The sequence below is a fragment of the Ictalurus punctatus genome, chromosome 9 (assembly GCF_001660625.3).
Source record: "Ictalurus punctatus breed USDA103 chromosome 9, Coco_2.0, whole genome shotgun sequence".
Taxonomy (NCBI): Eukaryota; Metazoa; Chordata; class Actinopteri; order Siluriformes; family Ictaluridae; genus Ictalurus; species Ictalurus punctatus.
The window spans coordinates 16,891,608-16,905,183 of record NC_030424.2 but is presented as its reverse complement, the minus strand read 5'-3'; the positions used below and the strand labels follow the sequence as shown (position 1 = coordinate 16,905,183).

The following is a 13,576-nucleotide window of genomic DNA, read 5'->3' as shown; positions in this document are numbered from 1 at the left end:
AGATTATCGTCAAGACGCGTCATGTGATGTCATCACAACGCGCATTCAGCCAAAGCCCTTTTCGATTTGCATGCTTCGAACATGAGTACAGCTAAAAGGTCTCTTTTGCCAACAAACACCACTGCAAAAGACATGGCAAAACAATTTAGCGCAATTGCAATTTCACCAATTCAAGTAGTATCCACAAAATAAATAAATAAATAAAAAATTACAGTCATAAATTTCGCACACACACACACACACACACACACACACACACACACACACACACACACAAAAGCGCAACAAAATCAAGTGAAATCCTGTGCAGACAGTATAGGTCTGATTGGTGTCTCTGAGAAAACCAGATTGAGTATTGTGGTTCTGGTGTGTCACGGTCATTAGTCACTCAGGATCCTGGCCAGTTCATTCATGTTCAAAACCATTACAGTACATCGTAATGCACCAACCTTAACGCTCTTTCACACGAAGTCTATGGCCCAGACTTTGTGTTGCAACATAATCTCTTTATGAGCATTTAAGCATGTGGCTTATTCATTTGTCTTTCAGCCTATATTTAACTAGGCGAGTCTGGACACTACTCTGGTTGTGTGTTCTTGTCCATCCCAACAGTAAATACCGAGAAAAGCAAAAACTGGCCAAGCAGCGCTGAGCACATAGGCTTTGCACAGCTCTTATTTATACACCCATCTATTTATATAAGCTCTAATGATTCGGAGAACATGATTAAGAACTTAATTCTGCAGGCTGACGAGATATTTTCTAAGCAAACCCTTGCTTATGAAACCAAATGCAAAGTAGAGGCAAACGACCTCTACTGATGCCAATGAGCAGACAAAAATAAACGGCTGATGTAAGTCGTGTTAATAAGATCAAATCAAATCACTAGTCCAGGACTGCACCATCACTGTACAGCGGAGCGCGAGTGTGTGACGTCTGCCAGTCAGCATGTTGAAGCCGGCTCAGTGGGCAGCAGGAAGGTCTCAGTATGTCTCACAGTACTCATCACAGCGTCATCTCATGTCACTATTCGCTAAACTGCTGCCATGCACACTCGGAGGCTTTAATACCCCGAATGATCCACCTCCAGAACCAACAAATAAGAAAGAATGGGGGCTTCTTCCTGATTCAAGACTAAGAACAGGGTTAACTTTTCTCAGTCCATTACCATGGCACTGGTTGCGTTTACATACAACCCAATAATCTGTAAAATAATCCACCTGATTATTAATAGCGCAACTGGGGGAAAAAAAAGATCTTCAATCAGAATAGAGCAAACCAATTGATGCCAATCTGAATGAAATTTTCATTCGATTGAAGGAGGTTGGTAATATTTTTGATAATCCATTAAACAGAAGAATAATACACGGTGTCCCAAAAGGCTCTGTGTGTATAGGAAATGAAGACTGTTTAGCAAAATGTCTTCCAACCTTTTTCATACTTTGTTTACATTATTTTATTTTCAGATAGTCTTTAAGAATGCCTTTGACAAAAGAAGAAATGTACTGAAATCATAATCATGGCTTAAACGGGAAGCTGTAGAACAGTTGCGATGGACTTTAACGGGAAACATCACACAACACCTGACAAGTCTCTGAGGTCCAAGTACAAATCAAGTCTCAAGTCTCTGAGGTGGAGTCCAAGTCAAGTCTCAAGTCAAGTCTCTGAGGTGGAGTCCAAGTCAAGTCTCTGAGGTGGAGTCCAAGTCAAGTCTCTGAGGTGGAGTCCAAGTCAAGTCTCTGAGGTGGAGTCCAAGTCAAGTCTCTGAGGTGGAGTCCAAGTCAAGTCTCTGAGGTGGAGTCCAAGTCAAGTCTCTGAGGTGGAGTCCAAGTCAAGTCTCTGAGGTGGAGTCCAAGTCAAGTCTCTGAGGTGGAGTCCAAGTCAAGTCTCTGAGGTGGAGTCCAAGTCAAGTCTCTGAGGTGGAGTCCAAATCAAGTCTCTGAGGTGGAGTCCAAGTCAAGTCTCTGAGGTGGAGTCCAAGTCAAGTCTCAAGTCAAGTCAAGTCTCTGTTAAAGCAATAATTCTTTAAGGTAGTTATTACAATTATCAGTGTATGGGGCTAAATCAATCATGAAACATTAAAACTGATTACTTCTACAGAATTTCTTGTTCATTATACACAATCAAAAAACTAATACTTTCAAACGATTAATAACTGTCACTCGGAACTCGATTTTTAAGTCATTTTTATTGGAAATTCAGTTTGAAGCAATCTTACAGCATGACTAGCTTGATGACTCTCCCTTCAAAGTGCCCTTCGGAGGGAGATTTACACCATTTGGAACGCAGAGACTCTTACCACGAGAAAAAAAAAACGTGCCGTGTATAGTCGAAGCCAAAGTTGGGAGAGACGACACCGTATGTGTTTATAAAGAAATGAGGATGATTTGTAAATAAAAAGTTACATTTTGCTAAAAAGTGTACGGAGACTTTCAAGTCACTGTGTAGCCATGTAAACAAGCGTCTGATTACTTTCACTTTATAAATCTATGGCTCTATTCTGCACACGTGTCTTTGGATCCCAAGGTGCTCCTGGTGCAATAAAACATGTTTAAGTATACATGTGACATTACTTGGCCTGGATTACACGTACCGTGTGCATTAATGAGGACTGTCTACAGAGTGTCCAGTTCAGAATACATATAAACAGTCTGTCAGGAATCTGCAATCTGACTGGATTAGCTCAGATTGCTGAAGATCTTTGCAGGTATACATAACCGCTGATAAACTGCAGTTGAAGCTGTCAACTGAGGGACACAAGCTTGGGCAGAGTTCAGATTTCTGCCGTGATAATCATTAACTGATGAGCGCACCATTCAACTTCTACTAAAGCAGTATTTCTAGCAGAGCGAAGCAGATCAGAGTCTCTTCATTTCAGTCCATTAATACACCATATTAGCCCGTTTTGGATTAGACCATGCGTCTGGGTTTTAAATAAACACTTTTGTGTGTGGGTCTAACAGACTTGTGAGACAAGTTGTGTTATTTTTCTTCTCCTGTTGAAACACTACACTTCTGCCGGAGTGTCTCTTATCTCCTGAAAGCTTGCTCCGGAAAGTTCTAGGCCATATACTGTACACCGCCATTGCTTTTGGATAGCAGCTTTCCTGCGAAAATATTGACTAGTAAACATAGCAAGGGTTGTTGCAATGACGTTTCCAAACAGATGAAGACTGGTAACACGAGACAACAGGAATTCAGTGACAGACTTCACATAAAGCTATTAGCATTAGGACTTAATGAATTCAGTAATTAATTAACACAAAAACTCGCCACATTGCTGCTGTCTGTAAACAGTATTGTGTTCAACGGCACCTACATCTCTTAAGACTTTTGTAGCAAACTTGTAATCATATCTGGAGCATGCATGTACTTTAATCCACCATCAATTGGATTTCAAAAGCTCTCACAAAATCAGGACAGAAACTGCAGGTGAGAGAAAAGCTAGCTAGGGGGAAAAAAACCCTGACACTTTTCTGTTTTTCAAAAATAAACTCTCTAGTAGCTGGTACGAGTTATGCTAGCAGACACTAGTAAGATCATTAAATACTTCTCAAATCCGGTTATTTTCTTCAAGTGTTGTCATTTATGTTCCATTTAAGTTGCACCAAGCAGTAAAGTTATGCAGAAAAAGATTTGTACTGCGCCAGGTGAGGTAAGCTAGTTCAGTTAGCTAGCATTGGAAGAGCACAGAGGTCTGAATGAAGATGGTTTGGTTTGTCACTGCAAACTTTCCTTCACGTCAAAAAGCAATCTATCTAGACGAGCAGCTACATATACACAGTTATTCAGCTACATTAGCTAACTGAGTAGTTTCACCGTCTTCAGGCCATCAGCAGGACCTTAGTGCTGAACAGATCCAGCTAGCTCACTTAGCTAATATACTGGATTTTACTAAAGCCTAGTTATGGAGTCCAGGTTGCTGCTTGCTAGCTGATGTTTACTGACATCCGCAAGTGTACTCTTCGTGTGAATCAGAAAATTAGCGGTCTCTGGCAGCTGTAACTCGCGAAAGAAACGAAACGCCCCAGCTAGCTTAATGCACCCAGTTCTATTACACGGATAAGTTAGCTTCCCAAATAATGGCCACACACTCGCGTGTGTTTTAGCCAAACCAAGTACTCTACACGGATAAGAGCTACCGAGCGGCCAGGACTCAGCGTGTCCGCGGTCAACAAGTCGACCTGTGTGTGTGATTAGCTAACACTTCCGCTGGCTAAACAGCTCGCTAGTTGGCTAATCACATCATCATCATCATCATCATCATCATCATTCTTTCCATACAGGCGGCGAGTTTGGCCAGTCCGGACCAAGTCCACTTACCTGTTCAACAAAATTAGCAGAGTTCGGCCTATCCGTAATCACGATCAGGAGGGGGCGAAATCACACCAGATATATGAGTTCCAAATATATACGCGTCGGTTTATAAAATTTAACGTCCGTCAGTGGAAAGTAATCCTACACCGACGTTTCACCTGCTTGTCTCGGTACACTGCCGCTGGTAGCCCGGTTCAACCAAACCTCGCCCTTCCTTAGCAACGCCCCGCCCTCATCTACATACCGGACACTGCATAACACCACGCCCTATTACCTAGTCCCGCCCATAAGATGTAGCCTGAAAAGAGTCAGCCCCGCCTCCATCCACATACCCGCCACAGTCAGCCCCGCCTGCATCCGCATACCCGCCAAAGTCAGCGACGCTTTCATCTAAATACCGGCCCACATTTTAACGCCCCGCCCCTTAATCGGCATCCCGGCTCATAGTAAATAGTAACTCATCCTGGCCTGAGATTTAAAAAAAAAAAAAAAAAAACAAAAAAAACGGTGATCGGTGAAAATATGTTGCAATTTTTATTTGGGTTTACTAAAGAGAACTGGAACATCACTAATTTATTTGTAAATAAATTACTTTTACTAGCAAACTATTATATACGTAGGTATGAGGAGCTAAATACTAAACCCCTTTCTGCTCCAAATTTGGTGTTTTTATGTAAAACCTTGCATTTTTATTAAATTATGTGCTTTATTTGTCCATCCATCCATCCATCTTCTATACCGCTTAATCCTTTTCAGGGTCACGGGGAACCTGGAGCCTATCCCAGGGAGTATCGGGCACAAGGCGGGGTACACCCTGGACAGGGTGCCAATCCATCGCAGGGCAAGATCACATACCCTTCACACACCCATTCATACACTACGGACACTTTGGACATGCCAATCAGCCTACCATGCATGTCTTTGGACTGGGGGAGAACCCCCGCCGCACGGGAGAACATGCAAACTCCACACACACAGGACCACGGTGGGAATTGAACCCCCAACCCTGGAGGTGTGAGTCAAACGTGCAAATTTATTTCTTTTTGTATGTTAGTTTGTATTTGTATCCTTTTACTGGTGATGATTTGTTTATTATTTAACTATTTATTTATTTTACAATGTTGTCTGTATGTATATGACATCCACATTTTGTTGATCTGGGATGTGGAACTTGGACTCATTAAACATGTTATCCAGTCATGTTATCTCAGACTGGAGCTTTGTGGTTTCAGCACAGGCTTCTGAAATCCGACTATCATACACTGGTATTCTTTCCCTATTACAAAACAAAATCAGTCAAAATCTCTAAAGCACTTGAAAATGTTGAGAATGCATTACATTTAAGCAGATTGTTCCACTCAACGGTGGAACAGGGGTGGACACATTACACATGGCCTCTGAAACACTTTAAAAGTAAACTGGCCATAGAAAATAATCAGCTGTTCTTTATAACTTAGGGTGTTTTCACATATAGTTCATTTTAAAGAAACATACTCAGTCCTGTTAAAGTGGACCTAATAGGGAACTAACTAGTCCTCTTTCTGGAAATGATAACATTGATCAGATCTCAGTTGTTCATGCCACAACTCCTTTACCACAATTTAATAACGAATATGTGTAACACTGAATAGTGTCATTCAAAATGGTTGCTTTACATGATGCTATATTTTGTCAGAAATGCTCAGATTTGATTGAATACCAGAGCAGACAAAACAGATTTGAAGTGAAATACCAGAAGCATTTTTGATGCTGAACCTTCAAAATTAACTCATGCTTCATGCTCTAGAGCTACTGATTGTTTAGCTCATGAGTGGTTGGCGGTAGACAAAATACTTGCATACACTACATATATTACAAACATACTGTATACTAAGAGTATTATACAGTAACTATTGTTTCTGTTACTGACGCAATACTATTATTACTGCTGGCTAACAACTTTGGAGTACAGTATAGTCGCTAGTGCTACAGTGACCCCACCAAAAGCCATACGAGTTGTTTTTCTGTTAGGTGAAGGAAAACTCGCACAACGTATCGACAGCAACTCTCAAGTTCTTTATCTATAAATCAAAATGTGAAGTGGAATGAGACCACTATGTTTCACAATGCACAAATCAAGTGGACCACAAAATGAACCGTAAACAAACCGTACTCAGACCACCTCTGAAGGTCTGAGTTCATTTGCTGTGTTCCACATATGCACAAAAAATGTGTGTGGAGTTTGCATGTTCTCCCCGTGCTGTGGGGGTTTCCTCCCCCAGTCCAAAGACATGCATGGTAGGCTGACTGGCATGTTCAAAGTGTCTGTAGTGTATGAATAGGTGTGTGAATGTGTATGTGTATGTGCCCTGCGATGGATTGGCACCCTGTCCAGGGAGTACCGCGCCTTGTGCCTGATGCTTCCTGGGATAGGCTTTCCCCATGACCCTGAAAAGAATTAAGCAGTATAGAAGATGGATATAGTACTTCTAGGTAGTCACTGAAGTCCAGCTGCAGTCAGCTGTTCTAGTCCTACTGATGTTTATCTCTCACTCCATCTTTCTCCATCTTTTAGCTTTCTCACTATCTCCCTGTTAGCTTATTTCTGTCAAGGGTCCAGTGTTGGACAAGCTGTGATCAATCAGACTGCATCAAGTTTTATGGTGCCCACTGGAAAACACCTGCATATTGCTTTGGAGAGAGACAGTAGCATTCCAAATTTAGCATCATGTCTTGTATTTGAGAGCCAGACACACACCCAAACAGCCTGAGGTCTATTTGATCCATAGGTCACAACGACCTCTGAGGTGACCTTTAAATGCCAATGTGTCAACAGCCAGCTGTGACAAAGTGCCAGGATCATGGGACAAGTTTGTATTTATTTATTTATTTAAATAACTGTGGAAGATGTTTATTGGACATATTGCACAATTATGTGAGAAGAGATGGACTATGGGGGTTATGAAGATTAGAATAAGTGGGAAAATTCAAGGTATACCAGAGTTAAGCAGACATACCATCAGTTTGCCACATGTGGAAAATATAATGCAATGTAAATAGCGGAGCACTTTAAGACACCACTGAGGTTTACAAACCTATCCATTTCTTGACTGTGTGAATGCAGTTTCGACACACCATGCTGAATTGTTTCTCATGAAGTTTTAAATGAAATCTGAATCTGTTGATGTGACTTTGATGTTGGAGCTCAGACCCAATTAAATCAATCTTCTATTTCTGGTGATAGCTTTCCACCCAGTGGCCAAATATCAAACTGCACTAAGCAAATCCGGCAAAATGCAAACTTAGAATCATTATAAAAGCTACAAATAACTTAATAATAAATAAAACAATGACTACTTGTTATATCTAGGGTAACATAGTTATTAAAATTGTAAAAAGTCCAGTTTTACCCGTCAGCTTTTCCTGAAGGAAACATATTATTAGAGCTATTATAATTATGATCACAAATCACTACTACTACCACTAATACTAATAATGATAATGTTTGTTGAGTCTTTACAGTATGAATACAGATGAATTCTCTGGGCTATAGACTTTATTTTTCAACTTACAAGAATGCTCATTTTGTTCATGATTGCAAAAAAAAAAAGTTTAAATATTTACAAAAATGTCAAACAAATGTAAACAAAAACAGGGTCTTTGGATATGACATCACAAATGTCTTTTTGCGGTGCTTCACAGTACCATGCACAATTGAAACTCATTATAAGGATTTGCAAGTTACCTAACATTAAACTAAATGAAGTTGTTAGCCCAGATTTATACATATCTTTACTTTACTTTCAAATTCTGCTACATTCACATGTCCAATCTCAAACAAAGTATCAGCTCTGCAGAGGTTACTTTTTCAGAGATCAGGTATCCAAACTCGGTATCCAGTGTAAACAATGTTTACACTGACCATGGCTCAAAGATCACAATGCATCAGGGCTGCACCTGCTGGACCAGGCAAGCTCGGTGAAGCTTGTTTTTCAAAACTGCTGTAAGCACAGATCTCATATTAAAACTTGTCTGGTACCTAGGAAAAAAAAGATCCAAAGATGACTTTTTAAAGTATGTACATTTGATGCATTGTATTTTATCCATTTATCTAAGGCTTCATTGATCAGAATGGATAAATATTTAATAATGCTGATTCAAGAGAAACACTGACCTTAATAATAAGCTTTAGCAAATGATCTACATGAGGGAATGATATTATACTGGTAGGGGCTCAGTGGCTGTTCTCAAAGGCAGTAAAAGGTATAAACATACATAACTAGTCTTTCTCTTTGAGTCCATAAGCAATCAACAGGGGGAAAAAAAAACTAAATGTTACAACCTTCTCATGTAAGCCATGGATAATCCCATTATGTTGTAAACCTTGACCAGGTCCAAATATGACTGAATAGAAGTAGCTTTCAAAGATAAAACTCTCTATATTTGACTTTGTTTTTAACACTGGCCTGTCATTTACGATCAGAGGTATAAGGACAGAAGAGGATGTAAAGGTTGCTAAAGTGGTTTTTGGACATGGCCCTGGTTTACTTGTCTCAAAGCAGCACAGTCAAATTAAAACAGCGTGCAGACGTTCCTCTTGGCCCTTAAGCAAGCAAGATTCTGCGACCCTTCTAAACTCCTTCCCTCTCGCGCTCCTTCACCCCGCTGTCTCGAAGTCAGGTGACCAGCTGAGGCTCCCAGGATTGGCTGGCCATCTGGGGGCGGCACTGTGCGATAACTGGCGGGCCTGCTGGGGGCTGGCTGTCCAAACACAATCCGCTGACCAAGTGCTGCAGTGCCGGACCTCTCGGCTTCCATCTCTGTTAGACAGAAATATATAATAAATCTCCCCAGTTGTAACTCAAATTGGTTAGACAGTCATGAAATAATACAGAGATTAATGTCAATGCACAAAGCTGGAAAATGTTGCAGTCTACATAATAGAAAATGACATCATACATTCAATGCAATTTACAATTTTATAACCATCCTGTTACTGCAATAAAATCTGAGAGTATGAGTGAGTGTTTAATGTGTTGTTTCACCCAAGTAGAACCTATAAATGCTGTAATATCCTGCGCATACAAGAGTGTGTGAGCCTGTGTGTGTGTTTCTTGGCAGCTGTGTGAAGCAGCAGGTTTTGGTTAAGCCGAGTAATGAACTCTGTAGAGACACACACACACACACAAAAAAAAAAAAGAGTTCTGCAATCTGCTGATTGCGCTGAGGATTCTGTGAAAAATGATTGCCTAAAATGGTAAGAACACTTTTAATTACTAATGACAGTGTCTTTCAATTCCTCTTGGATCTGCTGCTCAGTTACTCAGTTCATATTGACAGACCTTTGGTTCGGTTGGTTTTACTGTAAGCATGACTGAAGCAAGAAAAACACAGAACACTGTTTTCAATTCTATGTATACAAAGTAAGTGATGGTTAAAAAAATGAAATCAAAGCATGATATGCTTTGGCATTTAAAACTGTAAATTCTCTTAGGTGCAGTTATATAAGAAAACCTGACTGGCTGTTTTTCCACAGTTATTCTGCGGAGTCTGAAGACCCCCCCCCCCCTTTTCCTGAAACACTCATTCAGATGCATAACATTCACACGTATTTACTATCTCTAAGACTTTTGCACTGTATTGTAGATGTGTGGATATATACAAATAAAGAATGGTGAAGTGGATATTTTAATGAATTCATATTTGTATGGTGGTGCTACACATGAGATAGATAATCCATATTTATGGATAAACATATCCATTTAATAATTTACAAAGAAAGTAAAAAAATAAAATAAAAAAAGACACAAAACAGGGTGTGTTTTGTGCCTTTAATTCTTTGTTTTCAGGAACAAATTAGTAGAGGAACATCATTATTAGGATACAAATACATTGTTTGTACCATGTGGGGAAAAAATGTACTAGAACAGTGCATTTGTTTACGATAAACTTTCTATAGGTGTCCTCTAAAAACCATCACAAGCAAAGCAAATTAATTATGTCTGTTTTTTGTAATTTTTTTGTCTTTTTTCAGACACCCTCTCTCAACAACAACAACAACAATATCTCTCCCTTTCAAAAACAAAGCATAATTCCTGCTTTAATAAAGCAAGTTTTAAATAAGGCTCAAGTCTTAGCAGTTTGCACTTGCCACATTTTGACTCTGTGAAAGTCCTAGTGAAAAGTAATCACTCATAGATCCATAGTAGAAGTCAGGTCAGAGAGAGAGAGAGAGAGAGAGAGAGAGAGAGAGAGAGAGAGAGAGAGAGAAAGAGAGAGAGAGAGAGAACACGAGAGAGAGAGAGAAAGAGAGAGCGAGAGAGAAAGAGAGCGAGAGAGAGAGAGAGATCAGACAATGAGCTGAGGAGTGATGAATGAGGTTTCATTAGTTTAGTTGAGAATTATAAAAATCACTGCCGTGTGTGATCGTGTCCTGTCACAAAATGCAGTGAAAACTCTCACACGACGTTAATAATGTGATTAAGGTGTGTACATGTCTGTAATACACGTCGATAATGCGACTAAAACAGGAATACTCCACGTCTTAATTCTATTAGTGCTTACTTCAAGCATGACCTTAATCAGATTAAGGTAATTAAAAATTGCTGTTTACATGGTAGTTTCTTAAAGTATCTTCTTAATCGGGTTAATTGTGCATTTATTGTTGTCCATGTAAATGCACCGAGTGATAGCCTCTGAGCACAAGATCACAAATTAAAAGCCATAGATAGGAACACAAATTCTCACACATGGTCTATGATTAGCTCCAAATGTAATGACATAAATCATGCTTGGATCAGCTGCAGGTCCAGTTGGGTTGGAAAGAGAACATAACCCTCTATGATTGTCAAAAGTTGCAAGAGAAATGCTGGAATTAATCGTTACTGATTTGCAACATGAGACACTAAGTTAACATGACATCAATATTTAGATATTTAGCTTTACATCCTTTTTTACATGCTTTCAACTGAATAGAAAGAATGCTTAGGGTACAAAACTGTGCAGTTCATTATGCTTTAAATATTTACACCAAACACTGAGGAACTGGGAGTGAAAATGTCCCCAGACAGGAAATGCAATGACAATACAAACTATTATTTCTTTCAAGGATGTCCAGTTGCTTAGCAACACGGACCACCTGTGAAAAAAGTTCTACTTTTTTGCTAAAGCTTCTATTACTGATGTGTTCACGCCAACACTAACTAAGTGATAGAAACATAAACTACACTGATGTATCTGCGATATGTTCTTATATAATAGTGGAACAGCTGGCCACAAATGAATAATCATTAAAAAAAAACAGTCAAACTGACACTCTTAAAAAATTCTCAACCCAAGAGCGCTATCCAAAAACTAATAACTAAAATATATTTTGCATTTTTATTCACAGCTGCACAATTAGTAATACATGTGCATGCATTTTTGACTGCATTAGGGTACTTTTTCCATCACTTATCATGACAGAGCCCCTGATGTGCTTACCTGTCTGGACTCTTTAGGGCTGCAGGGCTCCAGTCTGACCTTTGACCCCGAGGAGAATGCTGTGATAGTCAAGCACAGGTCATGTTGGCGGATCTGAGGCTCAACCAGCATCCATTTCTGAACAAAAACAAGAAAGAGAAGATGTGAAAAAACGGTGTCTTTTCACATACTTATAACTGGTGCCACAAAGTTGGAAGCAGACAATTGTCTAAAATGTCTATGTATGCTGTAGCATTACATTTTCCCTTCACTGGACCTAAGAAGCCCAAACATGTTCCAGCATGACAATGCCCACGTGCACAAGCATGGTCCATGAAGACATTGTCAAAGTGGGAGTGGCCTGACCTCATTAATGCTCTTATGGATTAAAAGGCAAATCCCCACAGCCATTCTCCAAAATCTAAAGGAAAGCCTTCTCAGAAGAGTGGAGGTTATTGTAACAACGAAGAAGGGACTAAACCTATAATGGGATGCTGAAAAAGCCCATAAGGGTGTGATTGTCAGGTGTCCACAAACTTTTGGCTACATAGTGTAGCTCAGTCAAGAGGACTTTATTTGAAAAGTTTCACTTGGTAACAATTAGAAACATTATTCTGAGATAATAAGGGCAGCAAGAAGTGGTGTATATAGTTGAGGTAAAAATGAGGCAGGCCTTTATGACCTGGCAATTAAAAAACAATTATGAATATTCACAAATATACATGGCATGCTTATATTTCTGTTGTCACAAAAAGGTGTTTATAGAACAAAAATTCATATTAATTGAGATGTCATATACATGTTGGTAAAACTTGTTTTTGTAAACTTTTTATACAGGCTCATTGTACCTTGGATTGTTACATTGTTGCAGGATAAACCCACATTTCATTTTCAACTTCCATTTTTATTATAGAAGAGAATTGTAAAATAGAAATGATCAATTATAACACAGATCCATGCCTGTATTTTCCCCCATAGAAACAAGGGGGGATGCAAACATTTGCACTGATCTGTACGTAAATGTGACAAATACATGACACACATATATATCTATGTATAAACATATGTAGATTGTCTTGCTAACCTATGTAAATTAAAATATAAATATATGTTCTATAAAAGCAAAAGCTGCAAAAGTTTTCCGTGCACACACACACACGCACACATACATACACACACACACACACACTCACACACACACACACACACACACATACACACACACACATACACACACACACATACACACACACACACACACACACACACACATACACACACATACACACACATACACACACACACACATACACACACACACACGCACACATACACACTCACACCCATACACACTCACCTGTGAGGCAGGTATACTTGAGCCACTCTTGCACTCAGCCAGACCCAGACTGTCTCTGTTGTAGCTCTCTAAGCAGAATCCACCCTGTTTCAGCAGACTATATACACCCTTCTGCTCTGGAATCCTGACAAACACAATATGATATAACCTTAAGAGAACTGCACCTTTTCTCACATTTATCTACTAAGCTACTAAATACAACTGGAATATCAGCCTTTAATGGGCTTTACAGGTATTTGAGACTGACTTGAGCTCAGGATACACATTCTCCAGATACCAACGGAAAGAGTTACAGTTCAGCTTCCTTCTCAGATCCAGTCGGTCAGCAATACTACAAAGAAATGTGGAAAATGGCAAGAGATAAATCGGATTATTTCATTTCAAACTATAACAATGCATTCACACTAAACAGCCGTGACTAACTGTGTTTTTTGTTTGAAAAACAAAAAATAAAGATGCCTG

General features: G+C 39.5%; 2 protein-coding genes across 5 annotated transcripts in view; both read right to left on the bottom strand.

Annotated features, from left to right (window-relative positions):
• The window catches only part of numb (NUMB endocytic adaptor protein), a 58,170-nt gene extending 53,628 nt beyond the window's left edge, over window positions 1-4,542 (bottom strand). Inside the window, exon 1 of one of the 4 annotated variants that reach the window (XM_053682547.1) lies at window positions 4,324-4,542. The gene's annotated coding sequence lies outside the window, so the exon portion shown is untranslated. The remainder of the gene's footprint in view (window positions 1-4,323) is intronic. The other 3 variants (XM_053682548.1, XM_017476160.3, XM_017476161.3) reach the window with 3 other exon arrangements.
• Window positions 4,543-7,834: 3,292 nt separating this feature from the next.
• Window positions 7,835-13,576, bottom strand: part of galnt16 (UDP-N-acetyl-alpha-D-galactosamine:polypeptide N-acetylgalactosaminyltransferase 16) — a 32,414-nt gene continuing 26,672 nt past the window's right edge. Inside the window, exons 12-15 of the mRNA XM_017477238.3 lie at window positions 13,362-13,445; window positions 13,115-13,238; window positions 11,779-11,895; window positions 7,835-9,116 (exon numbers count right to left, since the gene is read on the bottom strand). Of these exons, the coding sequence (XP_017332727.2) occupies window positions 8,973-9,116; window positions 11,779-11,895; window positions 13,115-13,238; window positions 13,362-13,445 (469 nt within the window). The 3' untranslated portion in view covers window positions 7,835-8,972. The remainder of the gene's footprint in view (window positions 9,117-11,778; window positions 11,896-13,114; window positions 13,239-13,361; window positions 13,446-13,576) is intronic.